Source organism: Polyergus mexicanus, unplaced genomic scaffold (assembly GCF_030449975.1).
Source record: "Polyergus mexicanus isolate NDT 795.1 unplaced genomic scaffold, iyPolMexi1.0 SCAF_2, whole genome shotgun sequence".
In the NCBI taxonomy this organism is placed as follows: domain Eukaryota; kingdom Metazoa; phylum Arthropoda; class Insecta; order Hymenoptera; family Formicidae; genus Polyergus; species Polyergus mexicanus.
Genome location: NW_027223322.1, coordinates 9,016,853 through 9,044,456, shown reverse-complemented (window position 1 = coordinate 9,044,456; position 27,604 = coordinate 9,016,853). Strand labels below are relative to the sequence as shown.

General features: G+C 33.3%; 3 protein-coding genes across 5 annotated transcripts; 1 reads left to right on the top strand and 2 right to left on the bottom strand.

The window, feature by feature from the left end:
• The first annotated feature begins 462 nt into the window (after positions 1-462).
• Positions 463-20,114, top strand: Nopo (no poles). Of its 3 annotated transcripts, none has more exons than XM_070315825.1 (7): positions 463-951; positions 1,121-1,495; positions 1,594-1,695; positions 1,782-1,904; positions 1,999-2,242; positions 2,318-2,464; positions 19,899-20,114. In XM_070315825.1, exons 1-7 carry the CDS (start codon positions 839-841, stop codon positions 19,995-19,997), a joined length of 1,203 nt encoding a protein of 400 aa, XP_070171926.1. In that variant the 5' UTR covers positions 463-838; the 3' UTR covers positions 19,998-20,114. The 3 variants fall into 3 exon arrangements, with proteins under 3 accessions (XP_070171926.1, XP_070171925.1, XP_070171924.1); XM_070315824.1 differs by lacking the exon at positions 19,899-20,114 and adding an exon at positions 2,560-3,051; XM_070315823.1 differs by lacking the exon at positions 19,899-20,114 and adding an exon at positions 2,557-3,049.
• On the bottom strand, positions 3,375-10,900 carry LOC138940696 (calcium and integrin-binding protein 1). The gene is given in 8 exon segments (XM_070309820.1): positions 3,375-3,538; positions 3,541-3,558; positions 4,082-4,204; positions 5,273-5,416; positions 6,011-6,092; positions 6,095-6,119; positions 6,368-6,449; positions 10,810-10,900. Coding segments are annotated over 8 exon segments (645 nt in total). The 3' UTR covers positions 3,375-3,458.
• On the bottom strand, positions 12,577-27,604 carry LOC138944807 (luciferin 4-monooxygenase). Its single transcript, XM_070315821.1, has 7 exons — positions 27,383-27,604; positions 18,369-18,519; positions 17,367-17,574; positions 16,949-17,279; positions 16,193-16,487; positions 14,802-15,357; positions 12,577-14,243 (listed from the first exon to the last, which is right to left on the bottom strand). Exons 2-7 carry the CDS (start codon positions 18,471-18,473, stop codon positions 14,125-14,127), a joined length of 1,614 nt encoding a protein of 537 aa, XP_070171922.1. The 5' UTR covers positions 18,474-18,519; positions 27,383-27,604; the 3' UTR covers positions 12,577-14,124.

The window sequence follows — 27,604 nt, the reverse complement described above, 5'->3', positions numbered from 1 at the left end:
AAGCAGTGGTATCAACGCAGAGTACTCAATTAATTTTAAAATAATTAATTTATTAAAAAATGTGAAAGTTTTTCTTATTAGAGGGGGCATTTAATTAGAATTAACGATATTTGCAATAATATTAGAATTATATTATAATAATATAATCAAAGAAAAATATAATTTATGAAATTATAATAATATATATATATATATATAAGATTATACGCGTTCTGAAATATATATATGAGAAATTTTATTATAATCAGGACATGTGTTACGTACCAGGATTATTAAGATTTATCGACCGAAAATAGTAACTTTAATAGTACTTCATCGATATATTACCATATACTGAAAAGTTTAGATTACGTTTAACGATGAGACATATATAGCACAGATGGCATTACTTAAGTGTTTTAATATTTTGGTGCATATTTACATTGTTCGCATCTTACAGACTGCGCTCGGGAACACGAAATGTTTCGAAGCATTTGATTGACCAATCAGAACAAAAAGAGAGTAAGGATTTGTTTATTCTGATTGGTTAACGGAATGCTTTGAAGCATTTCTAGCGTCTTCCCGACCGTAGCCACAGTCAATCAAACTCGTCACAATCTCTTTTTCGAATTTGTATCTATCTCATTGTACATTGTATAATCGTTACGTTTCCTCCAGTTTGTAATAGTGCGGACCAAAAATTCACGTACATCGACACAAATAATCATCAAAATATATACTGAGAGCTTTAACATTGTTATTCCATACCGCGACACGAATTTTTTTCGGAAATATTCGGAATAATCAAGCCTTTCTTTCATCGAAATTAAGAAGTTCTTGATTGTCAAAATCGGATAAAATGAATATAGTGTGTGTGATATGTAGAGAATTACTAGTACCGTCCAGTGAAGTTTTCTATACGCCATGTGGTCATATTTTCCATCATCTTTGCTTGATACAATGGCTTGAAAGGTAATTTTTTGATGTCACCAAAAATTCTATTCATTTGTATTCCTTAATTCTTTCTTTCTTGCTTAAATATTTGTTCTATTCTTGAAAATTTATATGTATTATATATTTAAAGGATTTATAGTGAGGATATAGTGAGCTTTATTAAGCCATATTAATCGTTTTTTTAAAGGTCAACAACTTGCCCACAATGCCGAGAAAGAACAACAGAAAACAAGATACATAGAATATACTTCAATTTTTCAAACAATGATAGCATCGTAGAAGATCCTTCATCTTTACAGAACAAAGTTGATAATCTGACTTTTCAGCTGCAATTAAAGGACCAAAGAATTAATAATCTTACGGAAATCAAGGAAAACTTAAAAACGGAAACAGTTGGTTTAAGACAAGAAGTTAGAAAAGTTGAGAGTGAAATAAATGGCAAAAATAGCGCAATTCATGCACTGAAGGAACAAATCAAGTTTTACAAACGGCAATGTCAAGATGTGGACACTTATAAGCAAGAGATAGAACAGTTAAAGAAAAAAAATGAAGGTTTGAAAAAGTATGTTTTTTTTTTAAATAATTTTATTATAGATTTTAGGAGTATATATATAATTTCTAAATTATGTTAAATTCTATAATTAAAAATGAATTTTATAGCTTGCAGGCTTTGCTAGATGCTTCTGTAGATGAAGTGGATGATATAATGGCGATGACTTGTGATATTGACAAGCTCAAGACATACATAGTAATAATGAAAAAGTATTCTATGTTTTTATATATATATATACATATTTAATATAAATGCAAGTAATATAGTAATATAATTTAATTAATGTTATTTTCAGGAATATGAATACCGATCTACAAAAAAAAAGAGAGCTAAGAGATAAAGTTAAAATTTTACAACAGGAATTAATGCGAGTTTCTGCAACATCTAAATCTTTGTCAGAGGAACGCAATAAACGAAAGTACATATTTGAAAATTTATATTTTTCTAGTTTGTCTTTTCTAGATTATATTTTCATCATTCTATCACTATCATTATATTGTTTTTATTTCTAGAGAGTTGGAAGAACAATTGATTATTTGTGAAAGCGAAAAAGTAAGCCTTCAAAATCAGCTTCTTGTTATGCAGGAAAACTCATGTAAATTTGCCTCTAATATAATGCCTGCAGAGAAACAAGACAGTTTGAAAGTACATAAAGGTTGTGAAATGAAATCTATTGAGATAACAAACGAGAGTGCAATGATGCTTGATGTCACTCCAAGACTAAAAAAAGATGATAGTTGTATTATTGTAGACGCAGTAAGTAAACTGCAATTTATTTAATTACATTAATGTATTTCATATTGTAATTTTTGGAATTAACATTTGTTACAGGATAGCGTCGAAATTACTCCACAAAACATAAAATCACAAGGTTTTTTCTCAATGAAGAATCATAGTATTAAAAGGGAGAGTTCTAATAGCAATTTGAAAGTACCCTCTATACTTGCCAAAAAATCGAAGTTTGATGCACCAAATCAAGTAAACTGTTTTTCATTTATATTTAATGTAGTTATATCTATTTTTATACATGGCTGCATTTGTGTTCATGTTTTTTTTTATATGTATTTAAGAAGACTACTCGTGACAGTGATATGACTTTTGATGGTTTCGGGGGACATGCCAAGTATGATAAATTTCCTAGCCGAATTTCTGGTTTACATGCGAAGAAAATCAAAAGATGAAATTGTCAAAATTTGACACTGATAATAATTAGAACCTCAGTGATGTATATAGTTATACAGTTGATATAATCTGTGATGCCTAGATTGGAAAAAAATATCAATTACAAGAAATCTAAAAACCAACAAAATTTTCTACTAATAGTATTTTTATATGAAATTAATTGTACAAAATGAATATTTTTTTACATTATGGAAAAGCATATAAAACCACAAATTTATTATATTATTTAATTTATTATGTTATGTGACAAAAGTGTGAGAAATAAGATTTTAAATTGACTTTTAATATTAATATCATTGCTAATTCTAATCACTTAATATTTTTTCACAATCAATGTATGTTTAAATTATAAATACAATTTTCTTGAAAGAAACAGAACATTACATTCTTCTTTTAATCAAATCTGCATAAAATATAAATTACTTTATCGTTATTGGTAGAAAATATTACCAGAATCTAATTTTTATAAATTTTTCTAATTTGTTTTATATTTATCTTATAGAGAGTGTGAATATTTAATGCAATCTTTTTGGCTTTGTTCTCGTTTGATGCAAATATTAATGTCTTTCAAGTAAGATTGTATCCAATTTTTCAAAATGCCTGCAGTATTATATCAAGTATAAAGTACAATCCGTCTTGCTTCACATACCGCAGGAAAAAGATTGACGCTGTATTATCTCGAGCTTTCACTTTTGCGATGATTTTTTTCGTGTGCAAACATTTTTGTTGTACAAAAATACTGAAACATTATCTAGGACCTAGGAAAAAATTAGAAATGAAGAGTTTTTTATTAAATTTTGAATTGAAACATGTTTGTGAAGTCTGACATTTTTTAGAGCGCATATACAAATTCTTGTGGCGCAATGCTGCTGTGCCAAAGAGGTCCATTTCTTGTGGTATCTGAAAGAACAAGTGCCATTGAATAAATTGTAAATTGCTAGAGATAAATATTGCATTGTGATCTTGTAAAAAAATAGGCAAATTAAAAAGAATTGATAGGAATTCTTTCAACAAAATCAAAAGAGAAAGAAAGAGTAAAAGGCGTATTAAGGATTAATTCTCTTCTTCTATTTCTCTTCTTATTAAGAAAAACTATTAGCTTGAAGAGGAAAAAAATATTATTGAGAAATAAAAATATTTGATTTCAACAGAAGAATATAAAAACATTTTTTCGTTAAAAGAAGAAAAATTAATGATTTTGAAAGTAATTTCCGGTTTTAAAGATGCATGAGTACAATTTCGTAGAATTAATTTCGCTTTACAGAAGGTAGTTCCTTTCAATTCACCGACTTTCTGCCGCGAAATCAACAACCGCCACCGGAAATTTGTTGCAACAGAAAGCGGCTTTCGGCAAAAGGATTAATCGTTTCCCGATTCCATCCTTTGTCGAGAACGCACAGCAGGAATGCACACCGATCATTCGTGCTACGTTCTCCGCATGTTGCCGATCGATTCGGACCTGTCCGCGCTCATCTAAGCCCGTCAGCATCTGGACTGCCTCGATCAGATCGTTGAGAGAGACTTGATTATCGAAATCTGGAAATAAAGACCATTAATGATGGTCGCTGTTTGCGTTTATGCATTCAAACAATGAAATGTGTGCATCTTGCAAGGTTGACGGGTAAATTTAATATGTCATAAAAGATAAAGCTAAATAAGATATAGAATAACAAGAAGAATCTTGTGTAATTTGTATCGTGAAAAATATTCGTATGATGCAGTATTTTTTCATATGTTGATTTGGATGAACTTTTTTGAATAAACTTGCATAATATTTTTATAATAACATATATTGATCAGGCAATGCATATAATGATCTAGATTTTTTTAAATATATATATAAGTAATATTTATCTCGCAAATACAGAAGATATGAATTAGAAATTTAAATAATGATAGTTAGAAAGTGTATTTCTCGGACTCAATTATAAAAATGACACGAAATGTCGATTTATATTATTTCCATATTACATAATATCGTTTAATTTATCGGAATAGAATCGCAATCATATCGACAGATTGCTGCGAGAACGCGATTCTATGTCTACTGTAATTGACACACCGACCCACGAAATTAAACGGTCTTGATTAACGAAATCTGCTGCGAATCGAAGTCGACTGCTATTATGCAAATATTTGACAATTTGCAATTTATGTTAATATTTCGACTATATACTACATTTATACGGAGTACTTTTGATAAATTATGTTAAGTCAATATTTATAAGTTGAAAAAGACAATCTTTTATACAAAACATATCGAGCTTTTAATTTACAAACGTTGATCTGTTATGATTTATTAAAGATGTTCCATGCATATCGCGAGATTTGCGCGTATTTCGGGAAACTACTATATTATAATATAATATAAAAATTACTATACTATACATATATTTTTTTTTAGAAAACGATAGAATTTTGTAATTATATATATTGAGTGACCGATTGTCTGCGAGTATATGTCTAATGAGCGTGTAGGACAGTGGACTGCAAATATTTATTGGGACAAAAGTTAGAATTCCGAGCATACAAGTCTGTGGATTAGATTAAATTGAGCATACAAAAGTCTGTGGATTAGATTAAATTGCATCTCTGCGAGCTTACCGAAAATTTCAAAAGCCCATGTAGCTCGAATGCCCTGGAGACAATCCGCGGAGAAGGCCGAGCAAAAGTCGAAAATGTCCTCAAAGCTCAAATGTCCGTCCTGTTCCGACGAAAATAACCGGTATATCGCGTTGCGGAATGAATGAAATTGAAAATATCGTGTATTACATGTGTTACATTTTATCATCACTTGTCTTAAAAACTCGATTTTGTACACACACGCAAATTCTCTCTCTTTTTCATTTGCTTCGAAAAACATATTGCAACATGTAGACGATGCTCCAGAGAGTATTTAATCTTTGAAAAGTCAATTCCAAATTAATTAAATCTTTATTACTATATATTAAAATAATAATTTTAATTAAATTTTTCAAAAGCATTGAAGTTGAATTCCAATATGCAAAAATTATTAAAGTCAGCGATCCAGTGAAGACCATATTTAAAGAACAGTTTGTTTCGCTCGTCGTGTCGTAGTTAATCATCGCCTTGTACACATTTTTAACTTGCATCAGGAAAAAAATGCTAACGTTTAAGAAGGATTTATTGCTGTGCGATATACGCGATGCGTAGAGAAAAGAAATTCATTCTTGCACTTTGATAATCCAATATCGAAACTCTTTTTGCTATCGGAATTTTTGAACATTATTTTTTCTCAAAGTTTTAAGCATATATTGTTATTCAATTTTACATACATAAAAAGAATATGTTTTATATACTAAATAATGTGGAATTGAGAACTTATGCGAATCTGCGGAAAAATCTTGTCGATCTGGTTCATGGGAAAGCGATAATGAAGATTTCTTTTAAGAACGCTTGGTTCTCCAAATTGTCTAAAAGTTTATAAATTCTAGAAATTGTAAATTAATTGATTAAATTAGAATAAAAATTGAAATGCAACAGCGGAAGATAGAAATGATAGAAATAATTGTGTAAAAACATAGCGTCAGCTTATAAAAGAAAGAATTTTTGACGCAAAATATGAGATTCTCGATACTTGATGCGCGTCACTTTTATAATGTTTTCCAAATTATAGTATGATTTATAATTGATGCATGTATTTTAGTGACTTATACGAAATTAAATTCTTTCAATCACTGACGAATTTCACTTTCGCTCAGATATGTCAGCTCGATATATTCATCGATGTCTTCCGAAATAGCGTTCTCATTGGAATTACCTATACATACAGTTTCAATTTAATACGTCGACGAAATAACATCTACGGCCGATCTAACTGACTGCTATTGCATTAATGATAACACACGTTATCACTTTGGTTATATAGAAAGCCGATATTGGCACTGTCAATTTTACGTGGGTACACACACACATACACATACACACACACACACACACACTCTCTCTCTCTCTCTCTTACCTGCTTAACAACGATAGCGTTTATGATTACATTGTAACACAAATTTAACGTAATTCTTCTTGTTACAATCTAGACACATTTATATCGATAGAATTTTACAACCGATTGATATAAATATTATTAATCCTGAGATTAAATTCAATAAAATAATTTGTTCACATGACACACGTTAATAGTCGATACGCAGACTTAAATCTCTTAAATAATCTCTTTTATCAAATTCGTGTCATAAAAAAATCGTTTATAAATTAGTTAAGGAAAATATTTCAAGACAAATTATATATAAAAGGGCATATATTATTTGTTGAACGTGGTTTGTGCACGCGTTGAGTATATTAATTATTCCTGCTCGTTGGCCACTGAAATAATGATCTGTGGACGATCAATTTTGTGACGGCGTTTCAATTATTTTGTTTAATCAGCCGTCTATCCGTGTATTATGGGTTCATTATCACATTTTCAGACAAATGTATATCACGACGCGCATAAATAAGTTGGCGAATATATATATATATATATATATACATAATGACATATGTAAAGAGGTACGCGCGTATATGTGTGTATTCGCAGGAGAGAGATCGCTTAGAATTAAGCGGCGCCATGCTGCGCGCAAACGCTTAAACCGATTACACGTGGAACGCGCGGAATTTCGCATGCAAGCTTTAATTAGATCGTCAGTGCCGATATTGAGCGCGATCGTTGATTAGAAAACACGTGGAAATCGCGAGATTTGCGCGCTCGTCGAGCGAGCGAAGACATTCGTTGCATAGATAGATTGATAGATAAATAGATATGGAAGCTATGCATAACGCAAAATTGCAATTTCTTCGCTATCTCGTGAAATCACACTTGTTATTTCGGGGCTCGATTAATATCGGCGTTAATCGAATCGCGTATTATAATGCGTGTTTAACTCGCAGTCTGGAATGATTCAGAATCATATTTGTATAATAGTATCCACATTTATTTCTGATATTAATAAAATAGAAATCGCGCGTTTTGTCTTTAGTCTAACTTATATACAATATTATATTAGCAAGGTGAATATATTGTATTATAAAATACATTATAAAATATAACAAAATTAGAAATAAAAAGAACATTCGATAGAACGTTTCGAAACCACGTGCTCTTTCAGTGTCACAATTATTCTTCGCTGAAAGAATTTCGAAGTATCAGCCGCCTATTCGTTTTACTCAACGATTGTAAAACAATATTACGCCTACATTATTAAGTATCATCCAAGCGATCGACGATTAATCGATGACACTCACGGCACGATTTCCCGTATATACACCGATACACCGATTGCAGTATTACAATCCCAAAGTACGAGCCGAATATCGAGAAGGTGGTCGCGTTACCCTGCCTCCTCCCTATCGCGCTATAAAATAATTAGTCCGCTCATTCGTTAGATATCGCGAATATACGTCGCGTTAATGCGATCTGCACGGAGTTGGCGATTTCTCCCTCGCATCGAGCACAATCCGTGTTCGACTGCGCGGATATCGCCGCGAATCGTTACGCGGTCTGTTGACGTATTCGCATGCCGGAACGCATTTACGTACGTGTCGCGTTGTTGCATACGTAATCGGACATTGCGTTATGTCACGTTGCGTCACCTTTTGTCGCTCCATCCATATATCTTGCCACTTTTACTAGATATCATTTGACAAGCGAACTTTTCGCAAAAGTCTCATGGTAGCGGAATGTGCGAAACAAAGAAAGTTTGTGTTTTCTGTTCATTGTAGTTTTATTTATTTATTTTTTTTTAACGGCAATTATGCAAAATTTTAAATTCAGTTCGTCATACATTATGGCCGGATTATTACTTAAATATTTTTGCTCGCAGAGATAATAATTTAGATAATAATTATAAATATGTGGAATATAACGATCTCGATTAAATTCATTTAATTCTTTGCAAAATTGCCAAGATTAGTTGAGTAAAAAATTAAAAGGAATTTTATTGTAAGGACCTATAATACTTATGTTCAAATACACACAACGATCTAATACATACATTAAAACAACAAATCTCCGTTCAAGCGGATAACATCCCCTTGCACGATCTGGTGTGTTTCAATCAGCCGCGTGTATTCGGGAGCAACATTATCAATCTAAACGTGAAACGCGCGTAAATAAAGTCCGATTGTAACCGAAAACGGTCAATGGAACAACCGGCTGCGGAAATACAGCGTGTTGCAAAATTGCGTTTTACAAACTCGAGTCCCTCCTGTGTCGATAGATCTCTCTTTCTCTTTCTCTCTTTATCTCCCGGGTGAAACGGAAACGGGGAAACAACGACGAAGAGGCGCGACGGTAGTGGCATTATTGCGCAATTAACGGGGGGTAAAACGCGCTATACAAGCGTTGAGGGGAGGGGGTGGACTCGTGAAAACCGGCCAATAATTATTACACGACTTTGCGAAGCGGTTATTGTCCCAATTCGACGGATAGGGGAACGGGCAGTAGTACGAGAGAGAAGTGGCGGCGGATGGGAGGAAGAGGGGGATCAGTCGCTTTGCGGATAATAGCTGCGCTCGAGAGGTCATGTGAGCCTGACGTTCCAGCATGTCAACAGCAACTATGCATCATCGGATGTCTGCCGCACGTAAACGCCTGTCTCCTCTCTCTCTCTCTCTCCCTTCGCTGTCCACCCCCTCTCTGGACCGTTTCTACTCTAGCTCGGTGGCCCTTCCGGTATCAGCCGATCTTCCCCTTCTATCGTCGTCGTGACTCGTGGTCAGATATACGGGCTCGTTCATTATAATAAGCAGTGACGGTCAAATGAACCCTCATTAACTGTGAAATATCGATTCCTCCCTCTTCTTCCGCCCTCTTTCCCCATGCAAGAATCGAGACCTGATCAACTACGATCGGCGCTCGGTTCATTATTATGCTGATTCGGAAAAGACTCAATTTTCTGCACACTCGCTTTATCAATGGAACCGTTCGTAATACTCGGATCCATTTAACGCTTTCGTCTTCTTTTCGCCGCGACAATTTTACGTCGGCGTCACTGCGAACGTGTAAATCCCGGGGCGCAGTCTATGCATCACGCGGAAATAGACACCCCCCTCCGGGTCGGGTGGCGAGCCGTAGATTGCCCCGCCATCCCATCCCCGGGTTGCACTTGACACTACATTGTCGTCGTAATAACAATTCATTTTCGGCAGCGGCATGATTTCCCCGGGAACGTGACCGCACTGCCATACGTTGCTCAAGGGCGAGTAGTAATGGCCTCGTAGGACGGACAGAACGGTAGGGTACTAACGTACGGTTACTCGTATGTCGCGCTATGAAATTACTTTAAATTATAGAGAATGGCTGAGAGAAAGAGAAAAAAAGAGGGAAAAATAAAAAAAAAAATTAATGCTCTTTCCCTCTTATACCAGTTCTCCCATTTTAGTCCTTTTTCCGCGAGATTCTCTCTCTATTTTGCTGTATACTCGTCATACTCGTTTTTTTCATTCCTTCTTGAAGTTTCTCACTTCTGCGTTTGCTTCTTCTTCTCTTTATCACTCTCATGCTCTTTGACCTCGCTATCTTTTTCTGTTCTTTTCTATTTCCGAGTTGTTTCTGGTTTTTCCATTCTACTTTTTACCCACTCTTATTATTTTTATTCTCTTCTTTCACCCTTGTTTACTGCCCCTCTTTGTATTTTCATATTCGTTTTGTTTCCTCATTTCAATCTCTTTTACTTTAATTCTTTTGCTTATCACTACTAAAGTATAGTATTTATCGCGTTGTTCAATTTTGTTAAAAAATATTAAAAAGCGCAATTTTATTCTGTTAGTAATTATATTTTTATAAATATTTATGAAAATCTAATATAAAAGTTATCTGTTGTTAATTTATTAATTTAGCAATGTATTACAAACATACATATTTTTCATAAGAGTTGTATGCCTGTCTCATTTATTATATAATTTCATATATGTATATTTACATATAATTTGAGAGTTAATCTTCATAATTTTCTCTTTGCTTTATTTTCCGCGTTACTCTAAATTTTCGTAGCACGCTTTAGTTCTTTGGGTAACTACTCGTTGAACATGCGTTGAATAAATTTCTCCTTTTCTCTTTCATCTTTTCCATCTGTTCTTCTAGTTTCGAGTCCCTCGTGCACTTACCTTTCTATATATAGTTGTACCCCCGCGCGAAGTGCAACCTCCAAGCCGGGCCTGCATATCTCTACGCCAGGAATTGGAGTGGATGGCGAACGTGGGTACAATAGTTCGCATTGTATTGGATTCAGCCGAGTGATAGGCCCCTCTCCTAGTCTCCTCTTCCTCTCTCTCTCTCTCTCTCTCTCTCTGCTTCACGCCTCATCTTCCTCAACCCTTTCGTATTACCAGCTCTCCTATCGTATCTCATTTTCTGAAGGCCCGACACGAGCGCGTATTGTGCCGCGCGTTATGCCCAAATCTCGCTATCTATCGTTGTTGCGGCCAACTGCATCGTTTCGTGCCCTTTCAACTGCACTTTGGTTTAAGCAGCGTGTACCCCGGATTCGACCGATGCGCGAATGCATTCCTCGAGGGAGAACGACTCCTACCATGCTTGTCGAGCCATACTCTGTATAACGAACCTTGACAATAGATGTTATCGATGTCATCGGATAATTTTCCTTCGTCATAAATTGTTAAATTATAATTTTCCACGGAATGAGGAAAAATGAAAAAAATATTAAGTTAATATGCATCTTGTTAATTAACCGTTCAAATCTATGAGCAAAAAATTTTTTTATTATTGGTATCATTAGGCATAGGTTGAAGGGAAAATATTTTTTATTTTGAAAAAATAATTTGCTTTTGAAATTGCGTTTTTATTACATTAATATAATAATCTTCGGCAATGGTTTGCGAAGCCACAATCGTCATATTCTCAAGACGCTAAAAGTATGAGATGGCTGAATACCGACGAAGCTTCTGCGAGGGAAATACAATCGTTTGGGCTGATTAACGTCGCGAATAACATGTCAAGCATGTGCAACGCGAATCCCGGGCTATTGTGAATATCTGAATATTCGCGAGGCGTATGCGCGAATTCCTATATCTGATTTCGCGCGAATAGACTCGGATCTCATTTCCTGAGTACATCCAAGTATTTCATACCATATATGCGCACGCCCGTAATCGAGAATTTTGTCCTCGTGCCTTATACGCATTGCGGTGTAATATTTTGTTTATATTAAATATCTCATAATGCAGTACGTTTTTTTATCCTCTAAAATAGACAATTTTGTTATGGCGGTAACGAGATATTATAATCATTCTTAAAAGTAAAGTTTAGAATTAGGCTTTTATTAAATTTCCATCGAATTTGTGAGGTATCTCCAAGCGAAATTAATCGAGAACCTTACTTATCTTTCAAAAATTGCATATGTCTGTCGCAAAAATTTGGTCAAACGAAGCGGTAATCTTCAGTGTTAAGAGTAATGACACAAGGGACACTTTTGAAAATTTATTCCACCATCGATAATTTATCGTAGCCCTCGATCTTTGGTAAACCTCTCCTCATCTAAATACGCGGATTTCAGTAATTGAACCCCCACGTATGTCATGGTGATTCCAATAACGGCACGCGCACAGGTAATTTGCTGTATTAGTATTGTACACCATGCACAAGTTGGTGCATCATATAATTAGGCATATGATCGGGCGCGGCAAACGCGCAATTACGGATTATTCGTTTGGGTTGCAATGATACGCAAACATATAAATATGTCAAATTACGGAGTGTAGAAAAATTGGCATAAAAATGTACATTATTGTTTATATATTTGCTACTTGATTGAAGAGATAACCAACAACGTAAAGAAAATTGCAATTTATTTGGAGCTGTATATTGATATAATTAATGTTTTTCATTATATATATTTTTATTATATATATTTAATTTTAATTATTTACCAATAAATAACACACTCGCAAATATGATATAAAATTCTAGAAAAATGTTACAGAGAATTGTCTCTAAATCTATCGACCAGATGTCGAAATATAACGATTGCTATCGACTCGAGGACAAAACGGTGAACGAAATTTCGCGAAGAGAGAGTCCCTGAAAAATGGAATTACTGCAAAAGCCGGGGTTCTCGTCGGAGAGAGGATAGGGAATTAAACGGCCTTCGTACGCGGCTGAAATAATTGATGCACGTCAATTAGATTTGTCAGGCCAATCGTCGTAATTAAATGAACAGGAACGCAAGGCATGAACACGTATACATATAACTATCGGCGTCTACACACTCGCGTGTATATACGTGTATATATATACTTCGCGCATGACGATCCTGTGACCATATTCGAGAGAATGTGCGGCGTGAAATTTAAATTTCTCCAATATCGGATACCGATAATCCCGTTGATTCGTCGAAACCATCGGCAATTTATGTTGCACTTTTCCGTTAACAGTTAACTATTCCGTTAAGTGATGCAGCCATTACGATCAATTATCGCTCACAGATGCTTTTAGAATAGAACGACGAACAAGCAATGGATATTTTTTTTTTTCGTAATCAATATACTCCTGTTAAAAAAATTCTGTGAGGGATTAGAATCTTATAAATACATCGCATCGGGTTAAAACGTGCGATATGTTAAATCTCAACTGAATCTATCTGAAATCAAAGCGTTTTTCTATTATACTATATCAAAAGCGACAAAGTCTTTGCTATAAAATAGAGCCTTTGATATAGAGAGAAAATAATGGAAGATTGATGCTTCTGGTAATTTAATGCCACGTGAAAGGTTTCAAGACTTGAGTCGACCATCGTGAGCCATTACAGCTCCTGTCGTTCACCCAGAGAGTTTAACTCTGTTATAGATATTTTCTGACTTATTACAGAAATTCAATGAGAAACACATGAAGATCGATAAGAAGCTCGACTGTATCGTCGTAAAGGAGGAAAGAAAGTTGGATATTGATGAAGTACGAGAGCGCGTGTTGTTCGTCGCTTGCTTGACGTATGTAACGCAACAGGTTTCTTCGCTTATTTTCGTAGCACCGCAGTATCGGCGTAAAAGTGATATCGCGTAATAACTCGCAAGCACCCTCTCACTGTGCTATTTCAATATATTTGAGAGAGAAACTGGGTCACCGAGAGCGTTTGTGTTTATTCGTGTGGTCGCACATTATTTGGTCAACAGTCAATTTACAAATTACTCCATGTGACAACACGCTATATAGAACAAATTTGTGTTTCAGAGAAACATCCACATACTTAATTATTTCTATTTGCAACGGTATATTTATTTGTTTAAAACTAACATAGAATAACTTTCGTAAAATATTAACAAAACTTACATAAAATAAATTTCCTCAAATGAATTTTAACGATATTAAAAATATAAACTGTATATCTTTTTATACGATTACATGCTAGTTTGCGTCAAAGAAGATTCATATTTTATTTTTATTTGCCATTCACATTTATCGATATCGAAATTTGCAATTTATAATATTATAGTTTAGCGATCATTGCTCGAAGTTCGCGGCGTAGGATCTTGCCGGAAGGATTCTTGGGTATGGCATCGACAAATTGCACCCCGCCATGCAACCATTTTTGCTGCGACAGTTTCTCTAAAAGATAAATTGAATTGCTCGGTTAATACATAGATAGGTCGACGCTCGGGTGGCGTTTGCTATTAAAATACAATGTCAAGACAGGGTACGTTCACATTCTCGCGCGGTGCTGTATATTTAAATTACGTAGACTACACGGGGATAACTAACAATTTTGTTAATGATGCAACGCGGCGTTTAATGTCGTTGCGTTGCGATGTCGCCAACAACTAATAATGCCGTTAATAATGCAACGCAACGTTTTATGTTGCTACTATATCACGAGCTAATTGCTGCCACTGTGTGTATTTCGCTTACACATTTCAATTTAAACGCGCGTGCTTCCAACTCTTATCTTACTGTTGTTTAAACTTATTTATAATTAATTAAAAATTTAAAGATCTCTGGTAATTTAAATCTTTTCTTTTAACAAATTTTTCTATTTCTTAAGCAATTTTAAGTTTATAATACATTTAACGAATTTTTATTCTTCTCTGATAACACATTACAGAGAAAATACTCGACTCTTAATAAATTTGTAAGAAATGTCGAAGATCTAATTGAGAGATAACTCACGTTTGACAAAATCCTGGATATCCTGGGCGATAATCGTGGCACCGTGTTGCCTTACTACGAAAGCCATAGGAATCTCACCACTGCGTTCATCGGGTCTTCCTGTGACCGCGGCATCCTTCACCGCGGGATGTGACAGTAGGACCGTCTCTATCTCCGACGGCGAGACCTGATAGCCTTTGTACTTGATCAGCTCTTTGATACGATCGACCACGTGTAATCTGCCCTTCTCGTCGAAGTAGCCGACGTCACCGGTGTGCAGCCATCCGTCATGGTCGATGGTCTGCATGGTGGCCTCTGGATTGTTCCAGTAACCCATCATCAATTGCTCTCCCTTGTAGCAGATCTCTCCTACCTGACCAGCGTCTAGCGTCCCTTGCGTCTCGATATCGACCACTTTGCTGAGAAAACCGGGCAAGGATATTCCGATTGTCAGATTTTCGAACGAATCATCCTCATCTTCGCGTGCGCTCATATTGCTTACTACCGACATCTCCGTCATGCCATAGCCGTTGCGAATGTATTTTATACCGAGGCGAGCCTTCACAGCGGCTACGATCTATGGAAAAAAGAAAGAAAGAAATTATTTTGAAACATTAGACTCATTACTGTTTTAAAAAGTCGGTTGTATCGAGATTTATTTAAGTTCAATTAATAAATCGGATTTAACGTTAATGACTCGTAAAATAATAATTTGAGAAGACTACTAAAGTGTTACGCGTTAAAGTTTACTAAAAGTTACTTACTTATGTTAATTACTTACTTACTGAAGTTTAGCATTACTTTAGCAAATCTATTTTTTATTATTTTTTTCATTATAAAAAAAATTATCATTGATCAATAAAAATAGTATTTAGGATAATTTTTTTTAATTATAAAACAGAAGATTATATATATTTTTTGAGGTATCTTTCTTTGTCGGTGTTTATTTAATCTTAACGCGATCACGTCTCACCTACGACAGAAATAAAGATAACGATATCCGATTAAAGGATGCACTAAAGTGCTCCGATATTTCGGGAGTATGCAAATTTTTAAATATTTTTATTTTCGCTCGCCGTTAAGAGATCAGTTTCGCATTTTCCGAAAAATGCGCTTGTGAACTCGCGAATGTGACCTTTTATTTTCTCCTCCTTCTCTTAGCGACTCCGCGAATCGGCTAAACAAAAACGAACGCGATAAAGTTACTTTCGGCCCGTGTCTAGTGAAAACGCGACGACTCCTCGAGACTTTCTCTCGCGGTCCTCCGTTCGATCCTCTTTCGCCGCCGCCGCGGCATCGAGGACTCACTTCGGCACTTAGCTCCCCGATGGCTTTTCTTACCGCGATAACTTGGCCGGGGGAATCGGCAGGAGGGGAGACGACAAACTTCATGACGACAGAAGAAAACTTACGTCCTTCGCAAGCGGCGCCGCTCCGCACATGAGTTCTCTCACGCTGCGAAAGTCGTACTTATCCACCATCGGGTGCTTCGCCAGGAACGTCATGATCGGCGGCACCAGCGGCAGATGGGTGATTTTATGCTTCTGCGTCAGGTCCAGGAAGAGTTTCGGCTCGAAGGCGGGCATCACGACTGTGATGCAGCCTGTGTATATCGAGAGCAGCATCAAGCTTATCGCGTAACCGTGAAAGAACGGTAGCGTCATCAGAAATCTGTCGCGTCGCTTTATATCCAGGTATTCAGGATCCCTGTGTTTTCAAGATCAAACCCATCACGTTTGGATCACGAAATAAAAAACTCTTTTAATAGTATTTTTAAATGAAAATATAATATTTTCTTTTTTTCAAAGTATAATTTGCAAATAAATCTCGTAAAATTATGCTATATTGAATTTAAGATATATATACATCGAATATCAGAGTAAAGAGAGATAACGTTATAATCTTTTTAAATAATAATTATTATATCATATGAAATACGATTGAAATAATTACATATTGCATGTAATGAGCATGAAAATTGTCTGAGACATATTTTATATTTGAGATATAGATATACTTCTGATACTAATGGTTCAAATATGATGCAATTATAATTTCATGAAAAATATAGAATTTAGTTCCACATTGTGGGCTCTAAATCTCATTAAATTATATATATAATTTAATTCGCAAAAATATTTTTACTAATGGATATTTATGTAACTTACTTTATTTTCGACATTAACGCTAATAGGTTTTTATGAGACAAAGTCACTCCTTTCGGCAATCCAGTAGTTCCGCTCGAACAAAGAATACACGACGGATGCCGGCCGCTGTCACCGATATCTGTTGGTTTATATCCTAAAAAATCTACGGCTTGTTCATTATTTAAAATATCCGTCAATGTACGGATATTTGTTGTCAACGGCTGATCATCCAATTCGATTAAATCTATCTTCCAGGATAAGTTCGAAATAATTTTAGCAACGAGACGTTCGCTGCGCCGAGACACCAAAATAATACGTGGTTTCGCGATGTTTAATATGTGCGGGAATTCATCTAAAGATTATACGTTAAGCAATATTTAGATGCAGATAACTTGAGATCCAATAAATATTAAATATAATAATGTTACAGCTTACTTACGTTCCGTATACAAAGAATTGTATGGTGCTAATATAGCACCGATGTAAAAAGTCGCGCAAACTGGTATCAAATAATCTATTCGATTTTCAGATATGATAGAAATTCTGTCCCCAATTTTTATCCCGTATTTTTGTAAAAAATTCGCGAATTTCACGCTTTTCTCGAGCAGTTCCTTGCCCGTCATTCGATTATCGTTATATCCGTCTATCTGCAAAAGAAAAAAACCATCTCTTCACAATTTTATTTTATAAAGCCGATATAATTATAATTTAGTTGAGGTAGAAGTTTAACACATTATATATATATACATGTGCATACTTTAAATAAGAAATTTTTTTTTAATTTAAACGTAAAATATGTAAATGTATATTTAGATTGCATCTATTTATTTTATTTAAGTTTTCAACTAATTATAATATATATAATTCAAATATATATATATATATATATATATATATATATATATATATATTTATATATATTAAACTATCTTGTGTATATTATATTGTGTATCGAATTTTGAAAACTTAAATAAAATAAATAGATGCAATCTAAATATACGTTTACATATTTTACGTCTAAATTAAAAAAAAAATGTATTATTTAATGTATGCACATGATATGAGACGATTACACATTATTTATGATAACTACGAAATATATGATAGTCGGAATTAGTTTTCTTCATATATAATTATATATGTGTGTATTATTATTTAAAAGGTATCATATATTGATTTTTTTTTCTTCTAGCATTTGCTTAAAGCGAAAGCTTAAAGTAAAAATGCAAGGACAGAGGAGAAACTAATCGTTATGAGCGATGCATAATGCGACAGTGAAAATTCAGAGATAGATTTCATGAATTTTACCTCCGGCGATTAACGCTAATAGAATTACGAAAAGTTATCACTGTTCAAATCATTTTATTATTTCATCACGAACTTGATAAGCTATCAATTCGCAATAGTAAACAAATAATAAACATGATTTTACGGCACTTACTAGCAAAACATCATCGCTGTTTTCGCCCAGTTTCTCCAGTATGACTTGTCCTAGAGATATGGTTGGCGATGGTTGTTTCAATCGACGCTCATATATTTTTCCCATCTTTGCAGTAATATGTAATTTGCCTTATATGGAGCGGTATTTTTATCTGAAAGAGAATATAAACATATTCTTTTATTAAATTAAATAATATTGTATATGATTTTTATATTTAAACTTCTTACTGGAAAATAAGAATATAGCTTCAAAATATTTGGTAATTGAGAATGTGTATGGAAAATATTTCTATAAAGTTTGAATTTAATGTTTTAATTGCGTGAAATAACTGTATTACTAATACACTGAGGGAAAAAAATAGTTATAGTTATAAATTACAGTTACTATTAACGGTAATTATATTTAAAATGTTATTATTATGCTATACGTATAAGATTATCATTATCAACATTATAATAATAATAATTATAAAAATAGGAATCTCTACTGTAATATTTTTTATTATGCAATTATAGCTGATCTTTCTTCTCAGAGTACATGCATAAACAGATTTATTTAGAAATTCTTGACAAAAGGTAGAAATATATCATAATTGAACATTATACCAATAATATTTTACGATATTGTTCAACATGCAAACATTTAAAAGAGAGAGAGAGAGAGAGAGAGAGAAAGAGAGAGACGAGAGAGAAAGAAATCGATAGGCCTAATCGATTAAAAATTTTAAAAAATTATTCAATTAAAATATTTAAATTATAAAAAAGAAAAATTATTTAGTTAATTGAAAGAATCTGTTATTTTTTAAAATTAATGCGGAAGGAATGGCTTATTGAGAGCTTAGCGCCGTAATCATTGCGTGATTATAGTTTGTTTGCCATGTTTATTGTACGTTTCGGTCCGAGGGTTTGGATCTTCTTCAGCATTTATTACAATTATGGTTAACAATATGTTATACATGGATCAATTCTTACAATAAAATTGCCCTTCCTTCCGCATTATACTTGGATATCAGAGCTTCTTTTCACTAATTTTTAAAATTAATCTGTTATTAGAATTAAGATCACATATTGTGAAGTATTTTCTACGATCTTTTTTCTTAAAGTAAAATTATTTTACATTACATCACTTCTTGCATTTTTATCGCATAGATTTATTGCTTCTCTAGATATAAAACCCTTACAATTAGATTTATGCAGAGTGCGAATTTTTACGTTTTTATCGACAGTGCGCGCCAAAAATTTGATCAGTAATGCGGCAAGAGCGCCGCAAGGGTGCATAGTGGCGCGCGTTTGCGGTGGAGGATGCGCGTTTAATTTGGCGGCTCACATTTTCTTAAAAAATTTCACAGATTGGCGGCGACAGGTATTTAACATTTACATTAGATTCATTCCTTATTATCTATTACATCGTTTAGACATGAAGTTGCGTGTCTTGCGCGCAGGATCGACAAGATTAGCACGGATTATTGTCTCTTGAACGATTGCCACTCTCGCGCCGCCATAATAGTACTTATTTCGTATTTCTTTCCAGAGAATCCAGATATATCGTACGAAAACGGGAAATTATCTGTGCGAGAGGATGAGACGAAAGGACGAGGAGGGAGGTAATCGAGGAAGCGTCGTTGCGTGAGTTTTAAAATATTTATAATAAATTGGAAGTACACACACACACAATCGCGCTAGCGCGAGTGAGATTATATAGCTACGACATTCTGCTTGGCGTTAAACGGACATAATATAGGGTGTAATATTTTGAATTCGCCAATGTCACAAAGAACATAATATATCGCCATTTATAATGCAAATGCAATATAAATAAAATTAAGAAATTATTGACAGGAGAATATGCATTTGCCTTTGAAATGCATAGAAATAAGATATAATAATTATATACATTTATATATATTAATTATATATGTGTGTTTTTAAATAAAAATATTTTTTATAGTTTATATTTTCTATATAATTCTATACAATTTATATTTTATTAGGCTAAATGATTAAAGATTATTTAAATTATTTAATAATTCGATTATTTTTAAGTATCAAACTTTTTGTAAAACGCTATTATTCATCTATTCTTCTTAAAATAAATTTATAATTAATAATTATTTCTTTAATAATATCGTGCTCTCTCAAATTATAGATATATATACATAATTAAAACATAATATAATTTTTGGCAATCAAAAAAAAGTTTGATACGTATAAAGCTTTATATTAAAAGAAATATTGGACATAAATTTATAATTGGAAGAGATAAAATTACGAAAAAGTTACGTGATATTGCTTTTATTAAAATATATGGCATATATTGATCTTCTCAGTTGGATGTCCTTTGAATACAAGATGTCCGAACGGAGGAATAGAATGGGAATGCAAAACATGAGCAAAAAATGGAAATAAATGCTATAAGTTACATACTATGGCTATAATTATGAGAAAAAAGGTACAAAATATTCATATTGGATTGCTTATCACCCAATATTAGTTTTATATTATGTGTAACATTTTATACATGCATAATAAATATGTGGTTGAATAGGATTGAGATATCCACTTTTTTATGATTTATATAATTTAGAAATTTTTTACAAGTAAAATTCGTAGATTGCGGCATTGATATTGCGCAATTAAAATAAGAATGGACTATGCTTATAATTTTTGTACAGAATTTACTTTATATTTAAAAATTTAAATTTAAAATTGATTTTAATTAAAAAGATTAATCAAAATTAATAGAATATATTTACAACTTATATTCATTAATTCAAAATTGATTGAACAATAAAAATGAGGATTAATTTTTGTTAAAATCGTTCAGAGAATAAAAAGTTTATAGTTGTTACTTTGTTTATAATTGATATGATTTACTTCAAATATAAGACCATTCTAAATATTCAATCTTGTGTATTTTAAATCATATAAATTTTAAATTTGCTCTATCCTTGTTCTAGATACTATACGACTTATAATAATATCCAAAATTTAATTATCTTATTACTTATCAATTTTAAATTAGTGAATAAAAATTCTAAATTTCTTTTATGATGTTTTGAATTTTTCTTAATTAAAAAATTAATGTCTTAAATTTAAATTTTTTATTATAATATGAATACTTCTTAAAAATAAATGAAAGAAAGAACAATACGATGGACGCATCGGTATGGTTAGATCGCAAGTGGACTGACTTTCGATGTTCCCCGCGACGCATGCATCGCATCCGCGGGAATGCATGCGACGGTGTGCATCCGGTATCCAGCTGCTCGTCTTCAGGTATTCGCGCGGAGAGCGCCGAGGGGACGGGAGCGACAACGGGGGGAGCGCGTTCTCGGGAATCACTGAAGTGCTGGGGAATCGCTCTTCGGGGTTAGTCTCGTCGTCGACGATGCGGATGAGGTTCCGGGGGAAGGTTAGGGAAGCTTGGGACGCTACAAGAAGGAGGGATGGTCGAGGGCGCGTGCCACTCTGATTGTAGCGGCCATTCTGGGACATTGGAGCCACATACCGATGATTCTTGGCCTCATGCGACATGCCTAGACACCCCGGGAATACTTATGATCTCGAGATTGAAGGGAGGCGAACGCAGGAAAATCTCTTCTTTAAAAATCTCTGCTCAGATTGTTTTCCTTTTTTCTGCTATATATGCATTAGAATATAACGCGCAAAAGAAAAATTTGGCGATTAATTTTATTTTGGCTTATTGATTTATTGATTTTTTAATTTCTTCCACGTCGCGCTGAAACTCTTTCCCCAACAAAAATTGTACTGTAACTTTTTCGATTTCTGTAAATTGACAATGTTACATATGTCGGAAGATTATGCTTCGGTTTCAATCTTTTCGAATCCGATTAAAAAAAAAACAAAAACAAAAAAAAAACAATAAAACATAAATTGCTTGACTTTAAGAATGCTTTGTTAATAAATCAAAAAAATTTAAAAGCTAATATTTTGTTATTTATATTTTTGGAGTTAATTACTAATAGATTAATTTATTCATATAAAATCGATTGTTATATCGTCAAATATGCTTGAGAAGAATCGAAAAGTTGCGAGTCTCTCTTCCGACGAATTTCTATCGGAAACGAACGAATGTTCGCTGACATAAATCCTTCTCGAAGATAAAACGCTGATAATATAAGAACAATCATCTGTCGATCCTCTTGTCACGTAAACGGGCAGAGACTGTCTGAGCTACTGCCGATATCATTTCGAGATTCCTCATTAGGAATTCCACACACTCGACTGCTACCGAGAAACGGTGCCCCGTAGCTCTTCGAGCGATTTCGCAGGCTGCTTGCCACGTTGAACGTAAGGCCGCGACTTAACGGAATTAACGACAAGCTACGCGCTCGGAGGACGCTTTGAGGGCGGCCGCGAATCGGGGAAGGGGAGAGCAGCCCGGGGGTGGATTTTGATAACATGTGACTTTATCTGGAATTTCCCGGCGCGCAGGTAGTCTGTTTACTTAAGATAATGGCGAGGCGGAGTGCTTGGGCGTGGATGGAAGCCTGGCGGAGCGAAGGCAAAGGGATATTTCACCAGGCAATGTTGAGTCTCCGCGAGCGAGCGGGTAAGACCGGGAATAAGAGCAGAGAGGAGCGGTAGGATGAAAGGGGATGAAGTTGAAGGTTGGGGTAGGCAGGTGAAGAGGGGGAACGGCACACGCTCGAGGTGGCGAAGAGGTGTAAGGGTAAGAGTGCTAGAGCGGAGAACAGGAGTGGCGGAAGAGGTGAGGGGAGGCGGGTTGACGGCGAGCGAGATTCTCTCTCGGTAAGGCTACAAGAACTTCATTTTCCAAGCCATTACGCCCCGTACCACTGCGACCGTCCTGAAAACTCCCTTTACCCCCTTAAATTAATTTATATCGAAATTTTAAATGACACTCATCGGCCCGAGCAATAAATAACGTTGCCGCGACCGCCTGCGGGGTTGCGAGCCCCCTTTCTTCTTTCCCAGCACGGTTAACCGTGTCCTCTTCGTCGCTTTTTCAACGAACCGCCGTCACGTTCGTAGATCCTTCTGTCTACGGAGTTCAGCGGCGAAATAGCGTGAAGATGTATCGCGAAAAATCCTAGTCGGGCGACGTGTTTATAAACGGTATCACCTATTCGTAAACATAATTTACGTCGAAATTAACGTAAAATGGACTTATGTGTTAGACTACATCAGTGGAAACTATATTCTATTCTTCTCATTTTTTAATAATAAATTATTTATAAATTATTACTTTAAAAGATGTTATCTTACTTTAATATAATAAAAATCAAATGTATAATGAGATATACGTTTCGAAAATGCATTAAAAAAATTTTTTAATAGCGTTAATTTGATTAACTTATATTTGTAAAAATTGTTACCTCGACATTTTTTAAATATATTCCTTAATTAAAGTCTGTTAGAGAGAAAGTAGAGTTTTCAGAGAAATATTAAATATATAAATTATATTTAATAATTATAAAACTTCTTAACCGAGCTATAAAAATATTAATTAATTACTATAATATTTATATAACGAATATAAAATTTTATATTTTTATATATTGGAATAACATAAAATTTCATATTTTAATCGATATTATTTTATAAAATAGAAAAATATTGATATTTTTTAATAATATTCACACAAATTTATAACATAATATTTAGAACGATGTTTTTCGGTTATGTAAAAACTACGATTGATACTATTTGCTATAAATTAAAAACAGTAATCATCGTTATTTTATGCTTTTGACCGTTCATAAAACGTAAAGTGTATTTCGCATCGAAATTGCTGGGACACGAAATATTATCGGGACCACGAATGCAGCACAGGCAAAGTGCTCGGGTGTGCGAGAAATCGGCGACACTTTGCGCTGACACTGCGACGTATTATAACGAGCCTCTTTTATATAATAATCGCCGTGACGTTTTGCAGAATTGGTTCTTTTGTAAAATCGGTCTGCTTGCGCCGTTACGCGCGTTTCAGCAGCTTAGTTTCCAGCTCGCTTGGTTTTGTCAATGCGAAATTTCGTCGTTATGAAAACCACAACTGAGATCATTATGCTTAACGCGAAATCATACGCGACGATTTTCCGCTTTAAAAAGTTATTTAAATCGTGAGTTGTACGGAAAAGGAACGATGGCGTGGACTTTTATTTCTCATTTCATGACATGCGTGGTATTTAAAAAATTATTATCTCACAAAAAAAAAGGAAAATATATTATTTACAAAAAGATAAGCGATAGTTAGATCCTAAATTATTTTCTTGTCGCGTGAGTTTTTATTTATTTTGTGATAATAGTAGAGCATCAATATTATAGTAATATTAATGACAAATTCTTAATTATGCAAATATTAAATAATAATGATTGGATATAATTCTTACATTGTGATTATTGATTTTACAGTATTATTTACATTCATGATGTATAATCACAAATACGTTTTATAAGATTATTTTTTCAACAAGAAAATTTTTTTCTGTTTTTATTATAATGTTACATACATATTGCGTTAATATTTAGAGGTTTATTAGATGTCTATATTAGATATCGAGAAGTGATTTGCAGCCCAAAGAGTCTTTCATAAACAATGCACTGCTATTGTATGAATATTAAGTTTTAATAGTTTTATTTTACATAATATCATTTTTTCGTTATCAAGTCATTTTTTTAATTGAATATTAATAATAATTTTACGATGAAAAATATCATCTCGCCCACGATGTAATGTCATCGATTTGCATTGTCACGTTCCAACTCGATCGATTTCTCGCATAGATTCGCAAATGTTTGAAGAGGTCCACGCGATTTTCTGTTGCCGACGTTAACAATTCGCTTTACTTTGGCACGATTGCGTTTACCTGTCCGATGTTTGCGCATAATTATCTTTCACCAACGGCGAAGAGCGATGAGATCGCTTTGGATGTTCAGATGATGGAGAAAACGCTAATGACGCAAAATATTGACAGCGCTTGATGTCTAAGATGTATAGAATATATTGCGTAATTTAGTTATAAGCGCTGTGCAGTTGTAAATGCATAGAAAAACAGTTCGGGCAATTAATTGAAAATTTTAATTAATTTCTAACATTCTAATGTACGTTTATATCCAAACTGATTTTTGATCGATTAGAACGACAATAGAAAATCGATTAAGACGAGAACCTATATGTGAAACTAGAATTAACTAATTATTTTGTTTAGTATTTTTTCCTACGTACCAGCTACAATGTTTGAATTTAAATTATGCAGTTTATTTTGTACATCTTCGATATCAAACGTTTGCGTGCATCGCAGCAACAAGTAACCGCATAATTTATAGATACTAAAATGAATAATGCTACAAAATTTTGCGCAATCAAAAGTTGATATTAAAATAAAGGCTAAGCTTATATTTATATGTTTTAATACAATATTTACAATATAATTATTAAAAAAATTAGTATTGTATTTCTCTTGTTAATATAAAAAAAAAAGAGCTTCTTTGATAAAGATGCATTTTAACTCGCTTAAGATTTGTAGTAGCTTATCGTTGTTGTGTTATCGCAAGAGTTTTGAAATGTTTTAAAAAATTACGAGTCACTTTATGAACTTTTAAATATAACCATATTTAAATATAAAATATATTTATTAAATATATTTAAATATGACTATATTTAAAAGTTCATAAGATGATTCGTAATTTTAGCTTATCGTTATGTTATCGTAAGAGTTTCGCAAAGTTTTAGAAAATTACGAGTCATCCTATGAACTTTTAAATATTTATAAACTGCTACAAATTTTAAATGAATTAAAATGCATCTTTACCAAAGAAACTCCTTGATATTAACAAGAGAAATACAAAAATACTATTTTTTTTTTAAATAATTATATTGTAAATATTGTATTAAAAATATGAATATAAGCTTAGCTTTTAATATCAACTTTTGATTGCGCAAAATTTTGTAACATTATTCACTAACTAATTAAATATGACTATATTCTAAAGTTCATAGGATGATTCGTAATTTTCTAAAATATTGCAAAACTCTTGCGATAACATAACAACGATAAGCTGCTACAAATCTTAAGTGAGTTAAAATGTATCTTTATCAAAGAAATTCTTTGATATTAACAAGAAAAATACAATACTAATAGCTATACTTAAATATATTTAATTATTTAATATATATATATATATATATATTTAATTATTTATATTAATTATATTAATTATATATATTTAATTATTTATATTTAAAAGTTTATAGGATGATTCGTGATTTTCTTTTAGTATAACTGTATTTAAAAGTTTATAGGATGATTCGTAATTTTCACTCAGCAACTGCTCGCGAATATTCAAAGATATGACTTGTGAATATATTTATCCGGTGCTATACGAGTTGTGAATAATAAGTTCGTGAAGTTTGATTATAACACATTTTTATCGCGATCTATTATCTTATCTTAGGTTTTCGGCGATTAATCAGAGAGAGTGAGATAAAATACTTGTTTATGATTGAATACATAAGAGTGTTATTCATACAGGAAATCATTGCACTTATGCAAAGTGAATTCTAGTGAAATGGAAGTTTCTTGTCAAATAAAATTTCGTAATCGCATTATGCGAGGGCCTGTCATTCTCGCTTCAAGACATACATGTAACCTTTTTAGAGTCGATAATTACATCATGCTTTTATTCCAATGAAAACAGTTCGTCGTGAGATAATTAGAAAAATCTCAATATACACACATATACACACATACACACACACATTAGGCTTGGTGAAATACGACTGATGGATGCATATTTCCATCTGTGTGTGCTTCATGAAATGTATTCAAACTTTATTGGGATATGGATGTTTACATGCAAGTATTTTTGAAATACTTATATTTTTTAATTAGCTATGGTAAGGAAAATTAAAGTCTAGACACTTTACATTTATATATTATTTTCTTATTTTGTGCTTTAGATTTTTATCATTCTTATAAAAATATATGCTCACTATAAAAATGAAGTAGCAATTATCGCAAAGGATTTTCTTACCGCTCGTCGATTCCTTGTTCTAATCTTAGGATCACTAGCACAAGTCTTTCACTTTCCGTTGTGAACAAATGTATTAATATTATCGGAATGGTTTTATCACGCGCAAATTGACGCATGTAAAATGATTAATATAACTAAAAGCTACCAATCAAAGACAGGAATGATGCAGCATTTTCCGACTGCAAGATAGCGCATCGAAAAGAGATTGTTGTTTCTTTATGA